The 25655-nt window shown below is 39.1% G+C and overlaps 1 protein-coding gene across 1 annotated transcript; it reads left to right on the forward strand.

Moving 5' to 3' along the window:
• Positions 1–14722: 14722 nt before the first annotated feature.
• On the forward strand, positions 14723–25381 carry socs5b (suppressor of cytokine signaling 5b). The gene is made up of 2 exons (XM_086164738.1): positions 14723–15024; positions 21504–25381. Exon 2 carries the CDS (start codon positions 21523–21525, stop codon positions 23212–23214), a length of 1692 nt encoding a protein of 563 aa, XP_086020864.1. The 5' UTR covers positions 14723–15024; positions 21504–21522; the 3' UTR covers positions 23215–25381.
• Positions 25382–25655: the final 274 nt, after the last annotated feature.

A 25655-nucleotide genomic window follows, 5' to 3' on the forward strand; every position in this document is an offset into this window, starting at 1 on the left:
CGACAACCCTGCACTCGCATGTTATCACCTTGCAACCTATCACATTCTACCCTTTATTTCATTTAAAGCTAATGTATGTAACGTTTACCAGGATGTAGATAACAATTTAAATATAAATCCCCCATCCTGTTAACATGTATAAACAGATTGTAGGTGATGGAATTTCCCTGTAAGCCAAACATCCAGAAGATTGACCACACTTGTTATATGCATTTGTTATTGGCTTTTTCTTACTTTTCTAAACAAAAGTGCCAATTCTTGCTGAAGAACTTGTGTTGATGTTCTGTTCAGTCCGATATGATGATTGAAGCTTTAACGTACATGGTGCTCCTCTCTGCCCCGGCCTGCATTGTATACTGTCCTTTTTTGAGCGGCAGAGTGGATTGCAGGGTGAACCGCCTTCCCCTTTGGACAATTTTGCTTGCTTATGTTGTTTGAAGGTCCACCCTCAGGATCCAGGACCTAAAGTGCCGCAGCTACCAATGCATATTCCCCTTGATGCTCCTCTTTTTTCTCAATAAACGTGTTTACTGTGCTAATAAGCTGGCTTGGAGGAATTTGGAAAATCATCGGGAAAATTAACATGTTCGTCATCGAAATGAAGGCTTTCGTGTTCATCGTGAAATCCGAGACTGCTCCGTAAGCAGGTCATTGAACCGATATGTAGTTCCGTACTTTTCACCGATAGTTTACAATATTTAGAAGTTAGAGACATACAGAATATAAATAATTTATGTCAAATGTTACATTGCATGACAGCATGTGCAAGGATAGTGTGTTGATTTCTGAAGCATGAGCACCACCTGCTGGCAATCTCAGTCTCTCAGTCATTCAGGTCATGGTATAATCTCCTTTTTGTGGCAAATGGACTTGATTTTCTTCCCTTGTAGATGTTTCACCCCTCATTCGAGAGGCTTCTTCAGTTCTAAAGGCCTGCGGGGAGTTTACGAATATAACTGCCAGGGTCTGGGGGGGAGGGGTCTAGGTTACGAACCTCTACCGTACCCTAGATTTTTCCAAGAAAGGGAATCTCAATGCATTTCTGCTTTCCGCTCAGCCTTTAGGGGTCACTATAATTCACTCTGAAAATGCCTAATTTGCTTCAGATTAGTGTATGCCAGAGGACTACTGTTGTTGCAGCTGGAAGAACCCTGTTGTGCGACAACGCCAACCCGATGATTCAGGTATGTGGATGATGTGGGTAAAAATCATGGTTTATATCCACATTAAATTCACTATGGAGGATGTCACTGATGACAAGCTCCCCCGCTTGGACTGCTCAGTACATATTCTGCAGGTCAGAAGCCTGAGCAAAAGGATCTACCAAAAAACAACACAAATGGATCGGTGCTTGTTGTTCAACTCTCACAATCCTCCTCAACACAAACTAAGGGTCATTAGAAATGTCCGCCATCGGCCAAAGAGCATCCCGACAACTAGAAAATGCCAGAAGAAAGCACAAAGAACTCAAAGAAGACAGATACACGACATAGCCGAGCAAAAAAACTCAAGATTTTTTTTTTTTTTTGAACATTTATTAGAACAGGTTCCTTAACAGATTCATACACATTCTTACAAAACCTCATAACAAGATACACATTATACAATATTCTTTATAGGTCACTTATTTCCTCAATGGCAAGCGAAAAATAAAATAAAACTAAAAAAAAAAAAAAAAATCTAACTCAGTCAAATAGAGATAATATCTTCTACTCTCCAAATATTTTTTAATGGGTGCCCATTTGTCAAGATATAGGTCTGTCTGAAGTCGTAAGTTTGCTGTTATGCGTTCCATGCAGTTTACATCCTTAAGTCTCTGACGCCACTGGTCCAGGGTAGGTGGGTGGGGTTTGAGCCAGTTTACCGTGATCATTTTATGTGCAATTAATAGAAGAACTCTAAGCAAAAACACCTGGTTTTTCCTTAGGTCGCTTGTTGATGCTGTAAAAACTCAAGGTTTTTAAACAAACATCAAATCCCGGTGCGTTTCAAACCCCACAACAGCCAAAGGCAAAGGCCAGCGCACCCCAAGGACAGAACAACAAGACACAAACTCAAGAAGAGGTGTACGCTGTTGAGTGCAATGAGAATTGCTATGACCTTTAGTAAGACATAACCAAACACATATTAATATAGCAATCCTATTCAACCAACTGCTGCATAATTCATTGATTAACATAACGACTCCGCAGATCAATAGCTGATCCCACGTTTATACTGGAAACACCTCAACTCTGTTAGAACTAAAGAAGCTTCTCAGATGAGAGCTGCAGGATCTTCAAGGAGTGAATTCAAATCCAGTTACCACAGCGACATTACACAAGGAGTCCAAATATTAAATCCCCTTTGAGAAAGACAAGCACAATATTCTATTTAGTACAAATCAAGTTTTGCTTTCATCAAAAAGTATATGACATTATCTATGGCTCTAAAACATTTTCAGCTCAGTGAAATGGTAAAAACCATAAAACTACATTATGTTCAACCAAAGACTGAAAAGTGCAGCCAAGGACACAATAAATTTGATTAATTTTTTTTTCCTAAACTCAACAGGCCTTTATTAACTTGAATTATGTTGCCCAAAATTCAAGACTGAATCCATTTTCCCCAACTGTGGTCTTGGGCTCTGCAACTATTATAGAGCAATTGTACAATATTTCACACACAGTATAGAAAGAGGAAACACACAAAAACATAATCCGCATCAACAGGTTCACTAAAACAGCATAACCAAACAACTTGTAAAATCATATATCCCGTCTATAAAGACATAATATCTGGTAAATGTCTTATCTGCTTCCATTTAAATGTTTTAATGATGTTAGAATAATTTACTCTTTAATCTGCAAAAAATGACTTTTGTTTCTCAGTATAAAAAGTCCACTCATTAACCATCCATTTGAGCTACCTCATGGTTCATACAATCTGCAGGCTATTATGTTGTTGCCTTTGCGTCTCTGATTCTCTACACCCTCCAAAAAAAATCCTGCATAAAGTATACAATGAATTTATTTATACAGAACTCCGACACGTTTTCATACCGGATGAAGGTTTAGCGCCAGTCAATGATCAAGATAGGCTATGTCATATGTCACACCGTATAAAATGTAATACTGCTTTATGAGGTGACTCATTGCACCACGGCCCCACAAGAGAAGCTAGAACAGGCAGTGCTTTCAGTTGTGATGCATCCTGGTGCCCACTGGAGTATTTTGAGACCAAATACTTGTTTGAGGGAGTGAAAGCAAGGCAGCGAGTCACTTTTCCAACATTAATTAAAAATGTTTAAACTATCATTATTACTGTGATTAAACCTGGCAATTAAAAAAAAAAAGATCAAGGGTGGTTTTTTTTGAAGGAAAAATAACCAGTTCATTCCCACATGCGATATCACTGCCATTTTTTTGGGCATCCTGTGCCACATGGGAACAAATGCAAGCTGTGATATCATAGTGCTGGAGACACATTTACACAACATTTAAAAGTGGGAATACTTACTTTGCATACGGATTCACATGAATGGAACACATCTTTTTTTACCTCTACGTTGTGCAGTGTCTGGGACAAGCGGATTGTTGCCAAAGCCCCTTTTCATCATGCCAGCACCGATAAGAGAAAGCCTAATAATGCATGGCATATTGATCAATAGATAGCTCTGTCTTCCTCCTGTGAAATGAAAAGGTTTTGATATTGCTCACATGTTCGTGATTTAGAGATAAACTAGTGTTCTGCCCATTTGGGTTTTCTCTTTATATGATACAAGAAAGGACCCGACCCCAAGGAGCAACAACACTTAGCTTTCCTGTGTGTAGTACTATCAAATCAACAAAATACACCACAGCACACGCAGATCTGTGTGACATCACACAGGCAGACAGCCGTCCCAGTGTGAAAGAAGCTGCAATGTCTAATTTGCCAGTAGAGCAGAGATTCTGACGTCTGTGTAAACGGGCACTGCACTTGCAGTGAGTTATTTTGGGAGAGACTCAAGGGTTGATTCACGTCTTTATAGAAATGAATGAAGTGGAGACACACACAGCCTTGACTAACAAACTCCACACCTTGATGGGAGCAGGTGAGATGATCCGCTCTAATTTCTTTTCATTTGAATTCATCCTCAAGGCAGTGATTTTCAGTCTAAGAAATATTCTGAGGATTCACTTCAGAGAATAGGACTTTCAGTGAACTTATAGTAAATAGCGCTGACCAGTTTACAAATGTGTAATGTTTACAAATGTGATGAAGCCAGCCAGAGCAAAACATGTTATAATGTTAGCAATTACATACCACTCACACATAGAAATACATTATTTTTTCTTTGACATTAAATTTCCTAAACATCTAAACTTTTTTTTTCTGGCCTTATGCAATTACTTAACATAAATGACACGTGCTTGGGTTGCATCCTTGGCCCTTCTTCAGAACAGAGAACGATAAATGCTAGAAAATCAGAAATGAAACGACGATTGCTCCTAGGCTGTCTAGGAAGACTCATGACTGGTAACTTTCTTCGTGCAATGTTGGTGTGCCATTTGTAAATCATCACAATAATTACAGTACTAAATCAACCATAACTGTGAAGATGGAAAATCATACTTAATGTATCTACGTTTCATATTTCTCACGTTATATAATTTTACTGGTGCAGTGCCAGTTCACAGGGACATCACAGATACATTCCCTGTACCCCCCTACTGTATGACAGTATAATGACATGAGCCATTAAACCTATAAAAGGTGATATTCTAGAAACCTCACAGAAGAGAACGTCTCACAAAGCACAATACGCCACTTTATGTGCAGGAAAGAGTAATTTTGAAAGATAGCAAATGGCACTACTGGACTTCTACATTCGTGAAATTGACAGTTTGTTGGACTATATTTCAAACGCAACACTCATCTCCCAACCTACAGACGTCCTTGACTTTGTATACCACTATTTGTCGGAGCTGAACAACTTCAGTAGAAGATCTAATGATCTACCCGAGCACAGATGTCATTGCAGCTACCAAAAAGAGTGGAGTAAGTATTGTTTAAATATGTATGGTATTATTCAATGTTAATCTATTTAAAGCGATGTCCCAAGCCAACCGGATCAACTCAAAAAGTTTAATAATAATAGTTTCAAGTCAGACCAAGACAGTAGCTTTAGTTGTACTTAGAAGGACCATATTCTTGCAAAATCCAAATTAGAATCACATTCTTGGAAGAACTGTTAAATTACTACAGGGACAAGTTCACATTTCTGATACTCAAAATGAGAAGAACCTGTATTCTTTATTCTTTTCTTGACCACTATGCATATATTTTACCTGAAGCTTAGTTTCCAAAGAAACCTCTCAGGTTGCACCCACTGCACCTTGTTTTGGCAAAAATGCAAATAGTTGCGCTGCAGTTTTTCTCCCAAAACAAGCCAATTGGAAACAAGCCAAAACAATTGGAATTACTTTCTTGACAAAAAAAGTACAGTGGCACATCCGGTCTGTCCACAGTATATGAAAGGCTAATGCCAGAGTTTTTGATTGTAATCACCTAAATTGTCAACATCAATTAACATAAATTAGCAAAATTAACATCACCATGCAAATTCTTATAATATAGAGACTCCTGCTCTGACAAACTTTGCTTAAACAAAAAAAAAAAATGGAAATGTTTAAATCATCTAGATCGGATCTTCTCGTTTGAGCGACATAATATGACCATAATAAGCAAAATTTGCTTGTCTCCATTGAATCCTGCTGTTACGCTAAAATTCCTGGCTGAAACTTATACAATTCAAAGTGAAAATTATAACCTTCTAATACTTTGGTTGGGTGTTTATGTATAGGTCTGATAGTGACACACCTGACTACTTAGCAGAGGGGTTAATTCAAGGTTTACGTAAAAGCACAAATGAAATCGGACGAATCTGGCGAATTTGTGACATCGCTTGATATGCTGTATCATATCTGAGTTATTTTACTAAGGATGCATATTTGAGTGAAAATGTTATGTCATTCTGTAAATGGCCATGTGCTGTGATACCTCAGAAGAAGCAACAGAAGTCAAAAGAACAGTAGAAGATGGAGAGGAATATAAGAACACTTTGGAAGCACCACCTCAAGATCCATCTCAAGCCAGTATCGAGGACAAGACGAATCTGGGATGTCACCCGGCACCCGGAGACCTATCCAAGGCTTTGCCGCCTAAACCCAGGAAAGACCTTCAGTGGAACAGGCCAAGAAGGCCCAGCAGGCCTCCCTCTGTGGAGAAGTTCTTTGAGCTACATGTGAATGCACTATTACAAGATACATCTCAGGCAAAGACTGAAGACCATCATGGAGATCAGGTACCTGAGGACCAGGCTAAAGCCTTGCCCTCTCAGCACAGGAAGGAGCTGCAGTGGAGCAGGCAGGTTGCATCTGAAAGGACTGGTAAGCCTTCCTCCTCTGAGAAGAACTTTCAGGTGAATTTGAAGGTACTACTAAAAGACCCATCTTCTGCCAAGTCCAAGGTGAAATCAATATATGGAGTGGGTAAGGTAACCGAGACCCAAGCCAAGGCGGCGCGCCCTAAACCCAAGAAGGAATTACCTAAAAAAAGGGACGTATTACCAGATACAAGCGGCAGGCCTCTGGTGAAAAGCATAACGAATAAACAGGAAAAAAAGAGAGGACCTGAACGTATTTATGCCCCCACTGCAAAATGCAATAAACCATGGAAACCGACAGAACCCTGGATTAATCCTCTCGGAATACCGCTGAGGTACGAAACGAAGAGAGTTCTGTTGATAGAGCGGGAAAGAGAGAGAGCCTCGAATGCGATGTTTTGAACGGCCCTCTGCAAAGAGAGTGCACCAGGAAAATATTCACCGGAGGAAAAACACAGGACAACATATTAATACATCAAATGGAAGTGTAATAAATCACAGAAGCTGACGCAACCTAATAGGTCCTCCCCATGTACCACTGAGGCATGAGAGTTCTCCTCGACAGCAAGACCCACCCTGGTTCTGGAGGTAGGAAAGAGCTCTTAATGTCGAACCACCCAAGGCACTTTTCACAAGCGCGCTGATTTGTGAAACTACGACATCTGCTGTTGTCGAAGACACAATCACTGTGAGGCCTACCTTGTTTTGGTTTTAAAATCATGCTTTATTTAGGCTTTTGAGAGACAGGTACCGCATTGCCCTCAATCCTTAAGTGCAACAGTGGTATCAATTGACTAGTAGAGCTTGCAAACCCAGCAAACATCAGATACTGTGGCATCATCACTGTTGCTAACGTTGAACACCATTAATGAATAGCGCTATATTACTGAAAAAATAATATAAAGTGACAGCCCCGTAAACTCCCTATCGGACATCCTTGGTTAATTCTAAAAATGACGAAAATGCAAAGGGAAAGGATTAAATTTGCTACTGATTCTGTGATATGGAGTGATTTGCAGTGGTAAAATAAATATGCGCACAATATTGCACCATTGTCTTTTTTTTTTTTTTTTTACATTTTCATTTTAGCTTTTATTCTAATCAAACATCAAACGTACTCATCTAGCAAGCTGGCTTGGTTCCCTGTTTACATGGGTATGTTTCAGAAGCACATATGTGGACAGAAACTGGGATTTTTACACCCAGAACCAGAGCACAAACCTTGAAAACACAATTCCAGGTTTTGCCGAAGAGATTAACATGTAAGGAGGGATGTTGTTTTAGCATCAGCCATCACTGAGTTGTGTGCACTCACACAAATAGAAAAGCTGGAGAGATTTTAGAAAGAGCTTGCCTTATTAAGCCACTGACCTTATCTTAGAATTCAGAAATGACATTTTCCCAATTAAGACCGGCAAAATGTCCACATGATCTCGACAAGGCAGATGATCATTGAAGAGGCAATTCCCTAGAATTAACAATAATGTTCACACTAATTCTAAACCCAATTTGTCCAGGCAGATGGCTGGATATACTGCTTCCTTTTGAGAGGCAGTTTTTCCTTGCCAGTGAAGCTGAATGCTTGCACAAGGGGATTTGTTGAGTATTCCTAAATCTAAAGGGTATGCTTTAGATTTGCCCCCAATACAAATTACTATGAGCAATAGAAAACCATCAAGGGTTGTACCAAATTAGATGGTTGTACCGAATTAATGTGCTCAGCAGTACACATTATACCAACACTGTTTTTTACACTTTCAGATAATATTAAGCTGTAATTACTAACACGTAATGTAACAAGCTTATGTTATTCAAAATTGGTCAGGCAGGCTAAAAACCTACAAAGCAACACATAATGAGTAATGAATATGTCCGTGAAACGAAGCCTTACACCATATTTTAGCAGTGTGTCATGGTTTCTGTTTGTTTGAGAAACCAGGGCAACATACTGTTTCAATATTTCAAATTGTTTATACTCACTTCAAGTTGTTTAAAATTGTATTGTGGGACGGTGAAGAAAAGAATTTAGTCAAAGGCCCCTGGTCAATTGTGGAATACATTATCCATTTTGAATGAATGTCATTGTCTAGGTTGATAGCATCTGTTTTCTGTGTTTGTTTTTCGTAAAAGGATCGCGTATAATGCTTGTGACGAGAAAGAGGAGGCAGCATCACAGCTACTGAGAACCAATCATGCTGATCCTTACAGGTATGTCACGCAATCGAAGGCGCCGAGTAGACGCACACACACACACACACACACACACACACACACACACACACACACACACACACACACACATACACACACATGACATGGAACAAAACTGGATTTCATGAACTGCCATAGGCCCCACAGCATATTGAACATTCTTTTTATTCACATTTATGAAATTCTGGTGTAATGTGGATGCTAAGCATTGATACAACAATAACAATGATTTATATTGAAATGTATTAGTATTAAGCCCTTGATCATTGTTGTTTCTGGTTACTGTAATGACTTGAGAGTCATTTGAATCCGCTGAGACTGATACAAACATTGATAAACCAGGAACATCTCAGGATTGGATTGCATGAATTTGAGCAGTGTCATAACACACAAGATTCAACTTAATTAATCAAAAAAGTAGATATAAAGTAAAGGTAAAGTTTTGATATAAATAAATGGTTAATCTGCAGCCCTGTCCTGTCTGCAGGAAAGAACATTATTTTGAGGTCATTACTTAGAAGCTGTGTAAGGCAGGGAGTAATGTCTGTTCTGCAAGGGAGCTGTATTTGTGAGACACCCTTGTGAGGCTGCAGCCATACGGAGGCTGTGAGGATGCCGTTCTAAACTCAGAGCATACGGTGCGAGGAAGGTGAGCGAGTCTCTGGTGTGCACTTCTGTATTTCGGTGCAAAACAAAGAGCTGGAGAAGAAGAAATCACCTTGAAGCTAATTTTATAACAGCTAATCAAATCAGGTCCCCTCATTCACAATCAGAAAGATATAGAAGCAAATTTCCCTATCTTTGTGGATGATTATTAAGCTCTACATGCACTAATATGTGTTTTTTTTTCCAATTTACCTGATGTGGTACATACACTGGCTTTTTTTCCCATCAACTCATTGATTTTATTTCTGGACAGATTAGTAGATTGTGAATAGAAGGGCGGAGCTGAGGGAAAACACAGTTAAGAGTAAACAAACAGTAAAATTGTCTGTGGATGTTCTCAGTCATCCAAGTCATGGTAAATTCTTGTCAACATCTTCATGTCATGGCAACTGGACTTGATTTTTTTCACTTGAACAAACAGTATAATATTTAGCACAATTAGAATCCAAGCGAAAATGTTTCCTATGACTATCACTGTATGACTAATCTGACAAATCACAAATGGATTATCATCACGGATCACAGTAAACATGTTTTGCCATATAGATACATTGTGAATAGAGCATGGTCTCATTACCAGGAGACACTAGAATGCTTTAACTACTTATCTGTATGTGGTATTTCACCTTATGTTGTTTAATGTTTTAAGTCAGAGTGCATTCTGAGGTGCTGATATGTTGCCCCTTTGGCGGGTATGGGTTTCAGAGAAGCTTTCTCTGCATATATTGTAAAGTTCTATGGGCTCAATGGGCCGCTTTCGCTGCAACCATGTTGACAAGTCATTGTAAACATACGTGAATTGCAATAGCCCAGTCCAATTAAAGTGGGTCAAATACAGTCGGTGTGTGCAAACAAAATTGAAAGGCTGTGACAGTGTGATAAATCTAGGTTATCATTCATTATATCAGCAGCTGACTTTTCAAGTGTTTACTGATGCCATTGTATATAATCTTTTTTTGTGTGACTGTCAAACACACACACAGCAATTAAACCATTATCAGTGTTGAAAGATCTTTTCAAACAATATTGTGCGCTGCATCAGCAAGGCAACCAAAGGGATGCAGAGTGGAAAACTAGAAAACATTCCTATATAAAGGGAGAGCATAAGAATTCAGCTTATCAGAACTGAAAATTATAATAATTATAATATGCTGCTACCACAAGATGGCAACATTGAATTTTTCACCAACTCCTAGATACATTCAATTACTGCAACGCAAACATGCAACAGATCTCATTGGTGACCTTTCATTTAAATATTCTCTACAAATTAAAGTGAAATGCCTATATGAATATATTTCTTGCATTACAAATAATCAAATAGCACGTGATCATATAAAAACATGTCATGAATACATTTGATGCATCATTGTTAATCTGAGTTCACTGAAACTGGAGGAAGCAGTCATTTTTATCTCTGAACAGAAAAAAAGGCATTAGTTGGAATTGGAACAGAACTCTACAGTTTTTCTCATTAAAAACATTAAATCTGAACATGATATCTAACGCACGCAGAATAATTTCTAACATTAGGATGATTTCACCTTTGAAAGTGAAAATACAAAAACATTCTAATTCAATTTCTCCAATAAATCTAATAAAAAAATATAAATAAATGAGACTTAAAATGACAGACATCAGAGCAGAGTCCGCTGCTGCCCGATGATGCCCTCAAATTGTGGAATTAGTGAATTACCATATTCCACTTGGTCGATCCAACAAATAAAATAGCAGTTCTCTCAAAGGTTAAACCTACGCTAAATCTACGCTTTGCTATTAACGTTTTGCGCAACCTTTGATAGCGCTGGAGAAGCAGTTAAACTGCAGAGGGCAGCACCGGAAGTTTCAACACCGACCCATCATTCCTATTAAAGATTAAAATCTTGAATTGCTCCCCAGGTGGATAATACATCGCACAATGTCTACATTCTTTGTAATTGGATTGAACATTTTCTATTTTATGACATGTCCCTCGGATGCAATTTGGAAATAAATCAATATTAAAAAAATGCCCCCCCCCCCCCCCCCCCCCCAAACACGGACACACACGCACACAACTTTCTTTGTCAATTTGATCCAACAAAGTTAACCCTCCCCTGGTAAAGCCTTTATAGGACCACCTTTGAGTCTTCTTCCTCTTTCCTCGATGTTTTAGCTGTTTAAACAACTGGCCTTTGTCCAAGAGCAGTGCACAGTAACACTGCAAGTTATAAGGGTATTGCACTTTGTCAGCTGTAATCTCTCCCCATCAGAAGCATCTTGAGCTCCTGACCTCTTGTGGTCCCAATTTAAGCATTTCACCTGTAGATATGAGTCATCTGTAACTTGTTGAATTCCTGCTCTATTTTTTTTCTCTTCATACCTCACCTGCTCTACATGGATTCTGGATTAGTTGAAGGTGTGGACATCTTTTCTTTGGCTGTTGTTGTCTTACTCCTACAAAGTCATCCCTCATCTTATTAAAGATATGCTCCTCCTGCCTGCCTCTCAACACTGGATTAGGTGTTCAAGTTTCCTATCCTTTCCTCCTTGGATGTTTGCATTTAAAACCCACCCCACTTTTGTCTTCAATATTACACCTCTCTGGAAAAAGGAAGAAAAAAAAAATAAATGAAAACTGGATCTACCAGCTGTTAAGTGTGTATGTCATATTGTGTTTACAAAAAAAAACAAAACAAAAAAAAACGTCAGCAGCTTCTGGCAGTACCGTTAGCGGTCCTAGTTTCAAACCCCACCCAACACAGGATAATGGCTTTAAATCTGCCTGGAATTTGTTAAACAGTATGAATTAGGAAAAATGGGAGGGGGATCAGACTGGTTTTAAGAGTGAAATGAGACTCAACCTTGGCAGATTGTTCTGGTCGCGAGGTTCTTCAAGGCTTCGATCCTTTTCCTCAGTTTCCACCTGTCTCTGTTTAGCATGTGTCTAGTCCAATACTTGCGCTTATATGTCGAAAGATTCTTGGCATCTCCAAGGGTTGAGTATTGGTGGCGTCGAAGGGTTGCTCTTACTCCTCTGTATAGTTCTGATCATCACTCTTGATAGGAATGTCTCTGCTGCCAATTCCCCTTTAGTATTTGAAAAGATATACTGGACTGGAGCCACAGATTTCTACAAATGGAGTTGTTCTTTCAGGTTTTCTTCTTTGACTGGCTCTTCCTTCTGTCCTCTGCCATTTTGTCTTCATAGCTTCTCTATGGTTCCAAGATGTTAGAAATGAGGACTATTTGCACATTTGCATCACATTCTTTACTTCACAGAGCTTCACATTCCCATTCATCACTTGAAGCAGTCAACCGATTTGCTTTTCTTTTCTCAACAGCTGATACGTAAAAGAAGAAATGCTCCATATTGCAAACATTTTAGGACAAAAATACTAAATGGACAGGATTATTTTGTTCATTGATATCAAGTGCACAAACTCGTGGTCATTTTTCTTAGTACAATGTAGTGGAAGGGGCTCGCACATGCCAACATCAGTATCTGGGGAGAGCCTTCAAATGATCAAATGACAGATCATTTTTGACATCTCAGCTTTGTATTGACAAAAACGGCATTGGCGATTGAAATGCATCACCACCTGTGCAACAATGGTACTTGACCTTAGATCAACAAACAATGCATCTACACACCTTTATGTCACTTTCCAAAACTGCTTCTAGCCCTCAAAAAAAAAAAAAATCAGGTCAGTAAGAAGTTTGATGTTTGCTCTGTATCCATCACAGGCTTTAATCATGTTTTTTTTTTTTTTTGTCTTTTTTTTATATATGAAAAAGAAGAATCCTGTTTGCTGTTAACTCGTTTTTGCCATTTGTACAAACCAACCCACAAAACCATATCCATGCAATAACTCTTGCGATTGCGTTTTAATTCATTTCTAATTATGTGGATCCTAAATGTGCTGCTTGCTGCAATAAATATGTATCTTAAATGTTACCTTTGCTTCACCCACATCAAAATTTGCATGAGACAAAATACAAACAAGTGTAACTGATATGTATAAGTATTTGGCTTTGAAAAGTCTTCAGAGAATCTTTGTTTTCATAAAACACAAGTGTGTGATCTGGAAGTTTTAGTCCTGTTCCATTTCAGAAGTATATATGATTACTAGTAGAACTAATATGAATGTATAATATTGTCATCAGACAAATTCAACAAGATCACAAAGGAAACAGTAGCAAGTCCTCAGATTCTTATGGCTGATTGCTAGTAAATGAAACAGCATCAGCCTGGAGGGATAGTGTTGACAAAAATAGTACAAATCACTCAGCAGAGGACTCATTGGTAATACAATTCACTTTCATTTCCTTTCATAAACACAAATTTGATCAGGATCTCAGAGATGTAAATGCTAATGCGCTTAGACTGCTGGTGTTTTCCCTAAATCCAACCTCCAGCTGGAGCAAATTACTATATTACTCATACCACTTTCCATTATGCCTCATGTCATGTGATCTCATGTGATGGAGTGATGACTATAAATGTTCCTTTCAGACATTGTAATTTTTCTAATACATACCATAGCTCAAACAATGACACATATTCACTTTTTTTTCTAAAATCACTGTGAATAATAAGTTGTACAAATTAATTCATTTTTAACCCCCTCCCTGTAAATGGATTGTAGCTATCCTATAAAGCAGAGGAAAATTATATTTTGCTGGTCTAATTGACTATGGGATTGAAAACCAAAGATAAGATTCTAAGACCTTTTCACCTCCCTCTCGATTTATGTACAATGACTTCAGGCTTCTTTTAGTGACTAGTCTCAAATTATAGTCAGGTATAGTGATTTGATTAAGTGAACATTTAACTAGGGCTGTGCAACTTGGAAATAGAATACTCACAGAGGTTGTTTCAACATAAAATCTTTGTTAAGACAAACTCGGGACTTATGGGTTTTCTACCGTTCTCTTAATATTTTAAATTTGACATTGTTATTTGGAGACACCTTACTTCTCAGAAGCTTCTGAGCTTAGCATAGCTTCTGAGACCCCATGGCAGTTTGGTAACATTGACTTTTTGGTAGTTTAGCCAGCGAGGATATCATTTAAAACACTTTCATAATACAACTATTATTTTTTTTAACATTTCTGCGATTTCAAAACATAGATATTAAAAATAGATAAAATCGCAATCTCAAGTCGTCCACTTACCTGGATGACGTCAGCGGGTCCAGCATGGCAAGGACACCAACAGCATCAATGCACCTCTCCACGTTTCCAAGTCGATGCCAGCGAGGAGCGTCGTCCCCCTCTCCGCGCTCATTGGTGCAGCGGCACGTCAATCACGCCGAGGCCGCTCCAGGGTTTTCCCTATCCGCGTTCTCCATCGGAAGTGGATCGTCCTTTCCCTTTCCGCTATTGGGCGAATCCGCTGTCCGTCCGTCTCCCTCATGCCGAGCTCAGTCGTTCTATCTCCGGCTCTCTGTCTGGTGAGACCGTCGTCATATTGACTGCTAGAATAGGCAGCGGCCACGGCGAAGAAGAAGAAGAGCCGTGCCAGGATGAAGACCGGGACCCCACGGCACGCAATTCATTTAAGATTTTAAAGAATTGAAGTAGAATTTTACTATATTTTTTAAACATTCGTGATGACACCATCAAGTATCCGTGGACGTGTAGTGCTTTCATCTGACACCGTGGTCCGCAAGGGGGATATATGCCCGACTACTCTGAATAGCCATTTTTCGCAGACAAAGAGAGCTGTTGAATAGGGCTTTCAAAAAGGCACACGGGTAAGATTTGAATTCGAGAAACGCGTATTTAAATGTTAAGCACGTCACACTCATCTTTTCACCCAACGGCCGACTGTGACTGTGTGGTTTAGTTCTATGAATTTTTGTGTCGATTTTTCACAAGCTAATGTGCTAGCCCTCTAGCTGTCTGGTTAGCTAATGCTAGAAGTCCCTTTCTAGGGAATGCTAGTTGACAGCGTATTTGATGGTATTGATCTGAACACTATGTATTCTGGTTTCAATCAATAACATCCAAATTATGATCATTTTAAAGCAGCACCCGTATACAGCAAATGCCACCAAGTCATTTCGACAAATCTTAGCCGAGCTAGCGTAGCCTTCGAGCCTCAAGCTAACGTTACATGTAGCGGCAGTAGGACGTTAACGTTACCATATTAGCAAGTCAGCTAAGGTTGCTGGGTGCAGTAAAAAGAGGGGCCTCCAAAAACCAAAAGGCCCTGCAACCATTAACTTATAGTTTAGCTAAACCAGCCTTAAATACTGATTGTTAGTTTTCTGCTAATGACGCCGTGATATGCATGGATGCTAACGTTAATAGGCAGGCTGCGTTTGCATGACAGAAGAATATTCAGTCAAAGACAGCTCAGGTATTTGAATACATAATGCATACTTGTTATTTCAGTTATGTATTCAAATCGGTACTTGATTTAAAGTTTTACCAAATTTCATTTGATCGATTTTTCTATTATTAACGTAATTTTTTTCATTAATATTCCTAGTTAGATATTGATTACTAACTAATGAATGAGTCAATTAGACAAATGCTGTATTGTTGCTGTGCTGAGTTCTAAACTAACTAGGGTAAGGGTTGATCCTAAAGGAAAACTTTGTATTAAGCCTATTTTGACGTTTTTTTTAGGTGTATACTTGTCGAGAAACAAGTCGTATGTGTACATTTGTTGCAAGTACACACACGATTAGAAATGTTTGGTCGTTAAATGTGAAGTTACTGTTATCAAAATGCAGACATAAATATAAATGTGATTAATCAGTCATCCACAGACTCTTTTTAGCTTCCTGCCACTCCACATAGCTTTAAGAATGCAAGACGCTGCAAATATCTCATTAACTCTGATCTAGTCTGAGCAGAGAAGGCGCTCTCCCTTAATCATGTCTTCTTTCCAGCTCTCTTAGATCAGTGTGGTCCCAGGAGAATGGGTGTGTTGGTCTGTCGGAGTACTGAATTAGCCTAGTTCTGTTTCAGGGCAGCTGTAAATGCTTGTAGACTGGATTGCACTATTGGTTTGGCCATTGATATCAATGGCAGTGATCAAAAAGTGAAAGTATTGCAATCCTGATGCAATGGAGCAGATATAATTCTGGGCAGAACTTTTTTTTTTGGATGGGGGTGGCAGATTGCTTCTGAGATCTAATTTATTTAAATATTCCTTCCTTTGCAAAATCCCTCCACCAATATGGAAGGACATAATGCAAGCATGTTTAATTATGTTGTAGATGCGAAATGATGTACTTACCTGAAATAATCCCATAACTTACCAAGGCTATAGAAAAACCAAATGGGCTAATATATTTCATTCTTCTCAATGTTAAGCATTTGCTCTATAAACAGGTACAGGAAATGCATCATGTTATTATGTTTTTCATTTATTAGTGTTAGAGTGATAGCATTTGCAAACTTCCACAAATCCAAATACCATGTGTTGCAGACATTTTGGGGGGATGAGAGATTACAGATTGTATTTGAAACTTTAACAACACAGTTTCCTGATTAACTTCTATTTCAGTTACCTTTGCAGAAACAAAGTGCCATTTTTTCATGTAACCATTTGCTCATCTTTCCCTATTAGGAAAAAAAGACTGCCTCAGTGGCCCCAAGAAATTAGTACAGTGGCACAAATGCAATTATTTGCCATAAACCGCAAATTTCTAATGCAATGTTGAATTAACAGAAAGTTGACATAAGCAACTGCTCCTTTGTTCCACCTCTTGTTGCAATGTGACAGAAAGACTGGTGGAAATTGAACATGATGTTGTAAAAAAAAAAAAAAAAAAAAGATTCAGAGCGAGTTCATTCTAATTTGTGCACTTATGTCTTATTCATTTAACAAAATCCTCAATAGAAATACCGGGACAAGGATTGCAATAAATCTAGTTAGGAGTGTAACTTTTGAGTTGCGCCAGCAGCAGACCAATAACAATCTCCTTACAATTCTTGAAAGGGGTTAATTGTCAGTCACTTTTCTGAGCTCCAAAATGCTTAGGGATGTGAAGAACAGGACCGTTCTTTCAGATGCTAATATTCTGATCAACTGGTGTAACACTGCCATTACTAATAGTCTGTCTTACATGGAAACTCACAAACTATACAAATAACAGCGCAGCACAACCATAAACTGAAAAGAGATTTCTTTCAAGGACAGCTAAATTGTATTTCTGATCCTTTGTCAAAACCCATGTACATCTGGTCCAGTTGTAAAGCAGAGTTGTTGGAATAAGTCAGTTTAATGTATGAAAGGTCGAGGCCCACTCTACATGTAAAGTGTCATGAGATGTGAATTAGCTGTAAATTTGACTTGACATGTTTAGCAGATTTCAGTACATCAGATGTCAGAAATATACCACTATTGTGTAAATCGTGTCTTAGGTTCATCAGTAATTCTAAATTCTTTGGAAATCTGAAAATCGTTTAATTGTCTTGTTTTGGTACTAGTAGTACTGAAGGGATGAGATGTATATTATTATGGTCTTGTATTAGCATTTTTTGTATAGTTTTAATTAGAAGTGGGCACTTTAAAAGTAATTTAGCGTCATCATTTTTTGCATACGGTCTAAAACTTTAATTGACAAATAATTGACTTACTTATCCAAACGTTGTACTTAAGTCTCATTATAGAAACATGCTACAAAGTGAGCCCGATTTTGTACAATCCAGTTGTATTCTTAGGTTGAAGTCAGAGAAGCTGGTGTATGCTTTATGTTTGCTTTAAATTTTGTTTTGAATTTTCAGCAGTTTAGAAACACACAGTCTAAATTAGCATAAAAATCACTGTTGAATATTGAATATAAAAAAGTCTGATCTAATCATCAATCCCCTTTACAAGTTGCATCCTATTCTTTGCTTGTCATAGTAAACTTTTGAATCCTCTATTCATTATCTATTCCGAATTCATCTCCGTGTGTAGATCCTCTAAAATTTTGAAGCAATGGATTTTTTTTATATAAAGGCAGTTGTTAAGTTATACAAATTATTTATCAAAATTAATTTAATCTTGGACCTCTTAGTGCCTTTTTTAGCTATTTAGCTTGTAAATAGTGAAGGTACTCTTTGAATAGATACTAGCTTTCATTTTTTGACAAGTTGGATACAACACACTGGCCCGCATGGAAAGTCCAGCCTGTCCCGATGTATCTGATGACATTAACCCTCATAAAATACCTCTTGATCGTACAAGTGAGATAAAATTGTGGCCAAGCTAATGTTGTAAACACCACAGATGCAAAATAAAAAAAAAAACATCAAAAACTGTGAAATAGAAACATGAATAACTATATTTTAGTGGTTAGTTTATTTGACCATGTCACATGCTACCATACTGTGATAATGTACACTGAGATGGACATCTAGGCTTTTCCTCTGTATAGGCAATGCCTAGTCCTTATTTGAACAATATATTCAAGTAACTATTAGTTGAGAATTTAGTGTGGTTTGCATCTGTTTTATTTTTCAAGATACTTGCATTGACACTGACATTAGAGAACATAGCACTTCTTACAATGATACTCAGAAATAGATATAAATAGTCACAGTTGGTTTGCTATTGTAACAAGCGCTGGCCAAGACCATTAGAATATATAAAGAAACATTTGTTATAATCTGTGTGAAAAAGTGGACCAAGCCCAGCGTGTTCAATTGCCGGGCTGTTTAGTGTTTCAATAGCTGACAGATGCAAAGAGGCTCAAGAAAAGTGAGTTAAATCATTCCTATTCACATATTGGAGAAGAGTGTGAAGTTGTGCAGGAGAAACAGTCTTGCATGACCAAGTATGATTTAAATGGGGGTTAAAAAAATGTCTTTTTGTATTCTAATAATGAATGACATTATTTCACACCCTCTCGAGAGCATTTATTTACTTAGAATAACCCTAAGGCAGAGGTAACATTGCCTTCATTGTTCACAACTGTCAGGAAGTTCTGAAATAAATGGCTGTAATTCTGATTCCTTGTGCAAATCACTGTTGATTTAGGTGTAGTTTGAAGGACTAGTACAGGCTCAGATGGTTGATGTATTCACTTTATGCTTGGCTTGTTAGGGTTGTGAAGCATTTGCTTTAAGATTACAGACATCTATTTCGTCTTATACAAGTGAAATTGAATGCATAAAAACAATTATTCACCACATTGGTGTTGAGAGCTGACCCTCAGCCTTTAAAGTTTTGCATGATGCATCAACACTAATTATCACTATTAGTAAATATAAGTGGGAAAACCTTTCAAACATAATGGCTGTAGCATTACATTAAACCTACAACTGATCATTTGTGGTCTGTGGTTGCCAGTGGTAAATCAGCTTTAACTAATTAGTATAAAATCAGTGACCAATTTAACTAATCACTTTAAATCAGCCTGTGTTTGGAATGCTCTCTTGTAAACAGTCTAAAGATCACTCTTAACTTAAACAACCTTGGCATGGTTAAACCACTGTACAATGCAAATATGTTGAATGTGATGATTTGTGTTTTGCATGTGTAAAAAGTGATATGTTTGTTAGGGTTCCATCAGTATGGTCCATGTTGTCATATTTTCCACTTTGCGACACTTAAAATAAAAAAAACTTCTAGAATTCTTGCTCTATACCTCTAAAATATTCAATGAAAGTTTTTTTTAACTCATTAAATTAAATAAGTCTATTCAGGCTGGATGCAAACTAAAGGCCAAATAACCTTAACATAGCAGTTGTAGTTTCAGAATATGTTGAATAATATTGATTACTTTGTTTGCTGCAAACATTTTACTTTGGAAAAAAAACAAAAGGGTAAAATTGATTAAAATGTTATCCTGTCAAAAGGAGCTGAAACACCAGGCGGAGCTTTATCAAAAATATTATTAGTAGACAATTAATGGTTGGCCAAAAGTCGTGTCTTGACAGACTTGAGGTCTGTGTAAAGTTACGGAAAGAAGACTTCTATCAGACCCGGCAGTGTACAGCATTTCATTAGTGTGTAGATGCTGAGGGATCAGAAGTTAAACCCGAGTCATTAGGTCTGCTGCATTTAGCAGTGTAATACACTGAATAAAATATTCCTTTTTTTCCATGACAAATGTAGTTTGGGTTGTTGTGAGACAATGAGGAGTCTGGAAGAATTGTCATGAGTTTGTCAGCGATAACTATGGAAATGCCCTCAGCAAATCAGCCTAATCAGTCATGTGTTTAAGACCAGTCTTGTTTCCTGTGCATCACAGAACCCTCCACAGCTGACCGTGCAAATCTTTAATGACATTATCAGTATTAAGAGACAAGCTTCCTTTTGCCTGTTGGACAGTGTGACATTTGATTTTAGCCCAGAGGCAGCTTAGGTTAGTCAATCATGAAGAAGATGTGGTAGGGAGTTGAGTAAACACAAGAGCACACCAAGTAATCATTTGCCGTATTCCTGGTACTGAAGCTGATGCAAGTAGTTTAGACTGTTAGGAGTTTTGCTCCCACCTTGAATTAATCATGGAAAAAATATGTGCCTTATAAAATCGCTCTCTTCTAAGTATTTCTAGCTTTTACATTTTGCATTCTGGATGATGTATGATATTTTCCTCCACTACTTGCAGTGATGTGAACGTGACAGCACATTGTCCCTCCAAATCTAATGTAGCAAGTCTAGAAAAAATTAAACATTGGAGAACATTCAGCAGATGCAATCCTTCTAACTTTTAATTTTGAGTTAGGTCAGCCTCCTTAAGTATAAGCACTGCCCCAGTATAAAATTTGCTTTTTCATAAAATGTATTACCAGACAAAAATTTGGATCAATAAAATGCAGTGCCAGACAATTGCATGCAGTTGTCTGGTACTATTTTCAAATGCCTATTAAATTCTTGTAGAGTGATAAATCAACTGCATAAGAGAGTGCATGTACTTGTGCCCTGTCTGCCTCTGTCGGAGGGAACGGTTTGGTCAGGTCTAGACTGGCTCTGTAATACAATACATACCAACAGATCAGCTGTGAGCAGATCCTGAGTTCATTTATAGCTGTGGCCTTGTGTCCCTGCATGTCTGCCTGGCAACTCTTAACTCCGCTGTTCCAACAACTCAAGATCATCCACCTCTCAGACATCTCGGCCCCATTATTCGCACATCTCCCATAGCATTTTGAATGAAACTTTTTTCATCTTGCTGGACATTGCTTCTGTAGATTTGTGCCTCATATGTTTTTGCAGTGATCCTAACAGTTTAAAGATTCCAGTACCTGTAACACAACTGTTTTTTTTTTTGTTCTATAATTTTAGGTCCCAGGGGCTCCTATCGATGAAGAAAGTGAGCAACATGTGGAGCAACCTAAAGAGCAAATGCCAAACGCTTTTTCACAACAACATTTCAGGAGCCAGTGAAAGCAGGACTGAGGCAGATGCTGTCCACAGTGTGGTGGATGTCAGCCAGGGGAGCAGCTCAAGTGAGCCTCAGACATCAGGAGTTTCCAGCCCATCAAGGAGCCTCCTCCCGGTGCCAATGGTAACAGCAGGGCGACGAAGTCACAACTGTGTGTCAGACACCCCTCAGATAGTAGAGATCACGATTGACAAGGACACTGAGGATGTACGGGGAGGATCAGGGGCTGTTCCCCTTGCTCGAAGAGACTCGTATTCTCGTCATGCTCCGTGGGGTGGCAAGAAAAAGCACTCATGTTCCACCAAAACCCAGAGTTCCTTGGAGGGAGATAGGCGATCTGGGCGCTTGCGTGGTAACGGGCACCGTAGGGACAGGCGTTATGGAGTCTGTTCGACCCAAGAGATGAGCGACTCGGTCTCAGGAGGACGTAATCTAAATGCTCGTTCTTTGCGTGAGCGGCTGAGTGATACTGTGGGGTTGTGCTTACCCTTGCCTGCTCGCAGACGCTCACGTTCTTCTAAGAACTCTGTCACTTCCAAACGTAAGATTCACCTGACAGAGCTCATGCTGGAAACCTGCCCTTTCCCTCCAGGGTCAGATCTTGCCCACAAGTGGCACTTGATCAAACAACACACAGCACCAGTCAGTCCCCATTCCTCCACTGCCCTGTTGGATGGTTTTGATCCAGCCCACCCCTCTCCCGAAGATGAAGAGGAACGCCTACGTGAACGGCGCAGACTAAGCATCGAGGAAGGTGTGGATCCACCACCTAATGCACAGATCCATACCCTTGAAGCCTCAGTGCCAGGTTCATCTGTCTATAAACTGGGACCAAAGATGGCTCCTGGCATGGGCGAGGCCTCTGGGGAAAGTCGAGCCTCGGGTGCTGGCAGCTCAATGGGCGGCGGGTCCTCCGGGGCTTGCGGGCAGACTTTGGGGTCTGCAGCATCAGCCCAGGACTGCGATTCGGAGGAGGATTCAACTACCCTCTGCCTACAGGCTAGGAGGCCTAAACAAAGGCACGCCTCCGGGGAAGGTCAGCTGAGTCGACAGCAACCTGGGCCCTGGAAAGTTCACACCCAGATAGACTACATCCACTGCCTGGTGCCAGACCTATTGCAGATCACAGCTCTGCCCTGTTACTGGGGTGTAATGGACCGTTATGAGGCTGAAGCCCTGCTGGACGGACGGCCAGAGGGCACCTTCTTGCTGCGTGACTCAGCCCAGGAGGACTACCTCTTCTCCGTTAGCTTCCGCCGTTATAACCGCTCACTGCATGCCCGCATTGAGCAGTGGAACCACAATTTCAGCTTTGATGCACATGATCCTTGTGTTTTCCACTCTTCCACAGTCACAGGACTGCTGGAGCACTACAAGGACCCTAGCGCCTGTATGTTTTTTGAACCGCTGCTTACAGCACCTCTCCATCGGACCTTTCCCTTTGGCCTGCAGCACCTGGCACGAGTTGTCATCTGCCGCTGGACAACTTACGATGGTATAGGCTCTTTGCCGTTGCCTCCTGCCTTGCAGGACTTCCTCAAGGAGTATCACTATAAACAGAAAGTACGAGTTCGCTGGCTGGAGAGGGAGCCGCCACTCAAGGTCAAATAGGGCGGTAGACAAACTGCAGGTGGATTACTGAACTTGAGAAATTCCTCATTAGCCATTTAGAGGCTATACTGACAACGCTGTCTATGTCTGGTGTGGGATACATTTAAATATAACAAGCTATACCGGATTCATTCTAATCTTTGTTTTAGTTATTACTTACATTGAAGAAGATACATATAATTATATTCAGTATAATGCTCTCTGGCAACCACACATTATTGTGTTAAACAGATTTTGTTGACAGGGAGTGAACGCATCAATGCTTTGTGTCATTACCCTACAGCTTTTCGCTAAATGTCTGCCTGTTCCCACAACACCATCCTGCCTGTAGACCTGTCTGCATGCCTCCCTCTTCATCCCATATTACTGTTTAGACCTACATTGCTTCATTGTACAGTTCACTTTCTGCACACTATTGTTTTTTCTTGCTCAACTTGTCAAAGTTCCCGCAAGGCACCTTTCCAAGAGGGCCTTAGGTGGTTTAGTCGACAAGGCACCCGGAGGTGCGATTGGTATTTTGCAGTCGGAGCTTGTCCCATGGATAAAGCACAAGGCACATTCTTGCCATCTCTGCACAAGAGAATCACCTAAGCAAGAGACAGAGATGGTTTCTTAGGGGGTCCATAGATTTCAGGGCAATGCATCAGGAAAATTAAGTGCTTTCTAAGGACTATAGATTAGTCATTGAAAACACTAGTTCTCCACAAGCAGCGACAGTAAACGAGGCATGCTAACGAGACTATTGTGTCCTATTTGGTGAGCGTGCTCACGTTGCTGTCTCTTGCAGAATTACCAGTAGAACCACAGAGACTCTTAAACATTTCATCAAAGTTATCACATCAGTCTGTCGTGCTGTTGATTATACAGTTCATTAATTACTGTATGAAATTTAGCTCCCAAGTGTATTGTTTACAGTCTGTTTTTTTTTTTTTTTTTTTTTAATGGAATTGTGCTTTAGTGTAACCGCCACCCTCTATAGCCTGGCTCTTTTTGGGACTCCGTTGTCACATTCTAGCCGGTTTGATTGGATATTCCCCTGCTGTTCTCGTGTAACATTGGTGCAGCAAGCTTTTCAGTTCAATAACAGCAATAAGTGCTGTTCATGTCTTTTCAAAAGAATTTGCGTGCATGTGGCAAGGGGTAGACAATCAATGAAAATTCATATTTTCCTTATCCCTTTAAGATGAATGTGGATCCACTGGTCTTTCAGCAAGGCTTATTAAGAAATAAGGACACACCAGGTCATAATTTGGTAGGGCATTAGGCTTGGGCGATATCGTCATATATATATAGATATATATATATATATCTATATATATATATAGATATATATATATATCATGTCATACATACCTTCTATTTCTATACAATAGTTTTTGTGTGAGCAAAAACTAAACTCTAAGCAGCTATTGATAGATGTTTTTGAAGCATGTATGACAGTGTCTCTATTAAAACACTATATTTAATACACAACTAGCAGATTTAGAGTAAATAGTATGAAGAAACTTTTTTTCCATAGATTTGTGGAGGAACTGACAACACTTGCCGACTTAAAACATTTGGATTAATAAACATCTGTGTAGTTGGTCCCCTCATGATAAAGTTGTATGTTGCAGTATTTTTATGGTTTCGTATCAAGCAGTATTTGAGTTGCAACATACAGCTGGACAAGTTTTATTTTTATTTTTTTGCTAAGAAACCTGTTTTCAATTTCCTTGTAAATACCTTCACAAGATTCTATTCTTAGTATGATACAAGAGCACCTGTATTTTCAACAGTATTGAAAATAATAATAATAATGAATCCTTTATTAATCCCCGCGGGGGAAATTCAATCTCTGCAATTAACCCAGTAGGCTACCGTCGACCAGCACCTGGGTTCAGTGTCTTGTTCAACAACACTTCAGCACACTAGGAGGAGCCGGGAATTGGACCAGGAATATTCAGTTCCAAAGACGATTGCTCGACCTCCTGCTCCACGCCGCCCCCCCAGTTCTCTCCCGTGATACTTTGATACCGCCCAAGCCTAGAAAAATGCCTCTCTAATACTGTCCAAGGATCTGCTTGTGAAGAAATTAAACTGCAACTCCTGTAATTACATTACAGTACACTCTTTGATACTCTGTTACTTCTTGTAAAAAAAAAAAAGAAAAAAAAGAAAGATAAAACATGTCAAGTGTTTTATGAATAGCATTAACCAGCAGGAAAACAAACAAAAAAAAACAACAGAATCGTTTTCCCTTCAAGTTGGTATCATTACGTTGCTAGTCCTGTTACTTCCTCTTAATTTTCTGGTTACATTTCTTTCATTTTTTCCACATAAGACTAAACTCTCTTCAGAAGTCGGCATATCCCGGAGAGTTTTGTTACTGGAATAGTTTTATCTCTTTGTGACTTGAGAAAGAAACGATTCTTTTTGAAAAGAAAATAAGTGTAACCCAT

The sequence above is a fragment of the Fistularia commersonii genome, chromosome 2, assembly GCF_037954325.1.
Source record: "Fistularia commersonii isolate RoL2024-O1a breed Wild chromosome 2, RoL_Fcom_v1.0, whole genome shotgun sequence".
NCBI lineage: Eukaryota > Metazoa > Chordata > Actinopteri > Syngnathiformes > Fistulariidae > Fistularia > Fistularia commersonii.

Coding starts and splice junctions, on each gene's coding strand:
- socs5b (XM_086164738.1), top strand. CDS start 21,523: ATGAAGAAAGTGAGCAACATGTGGAGCAACCTAAAGAGCAAATGCCAA.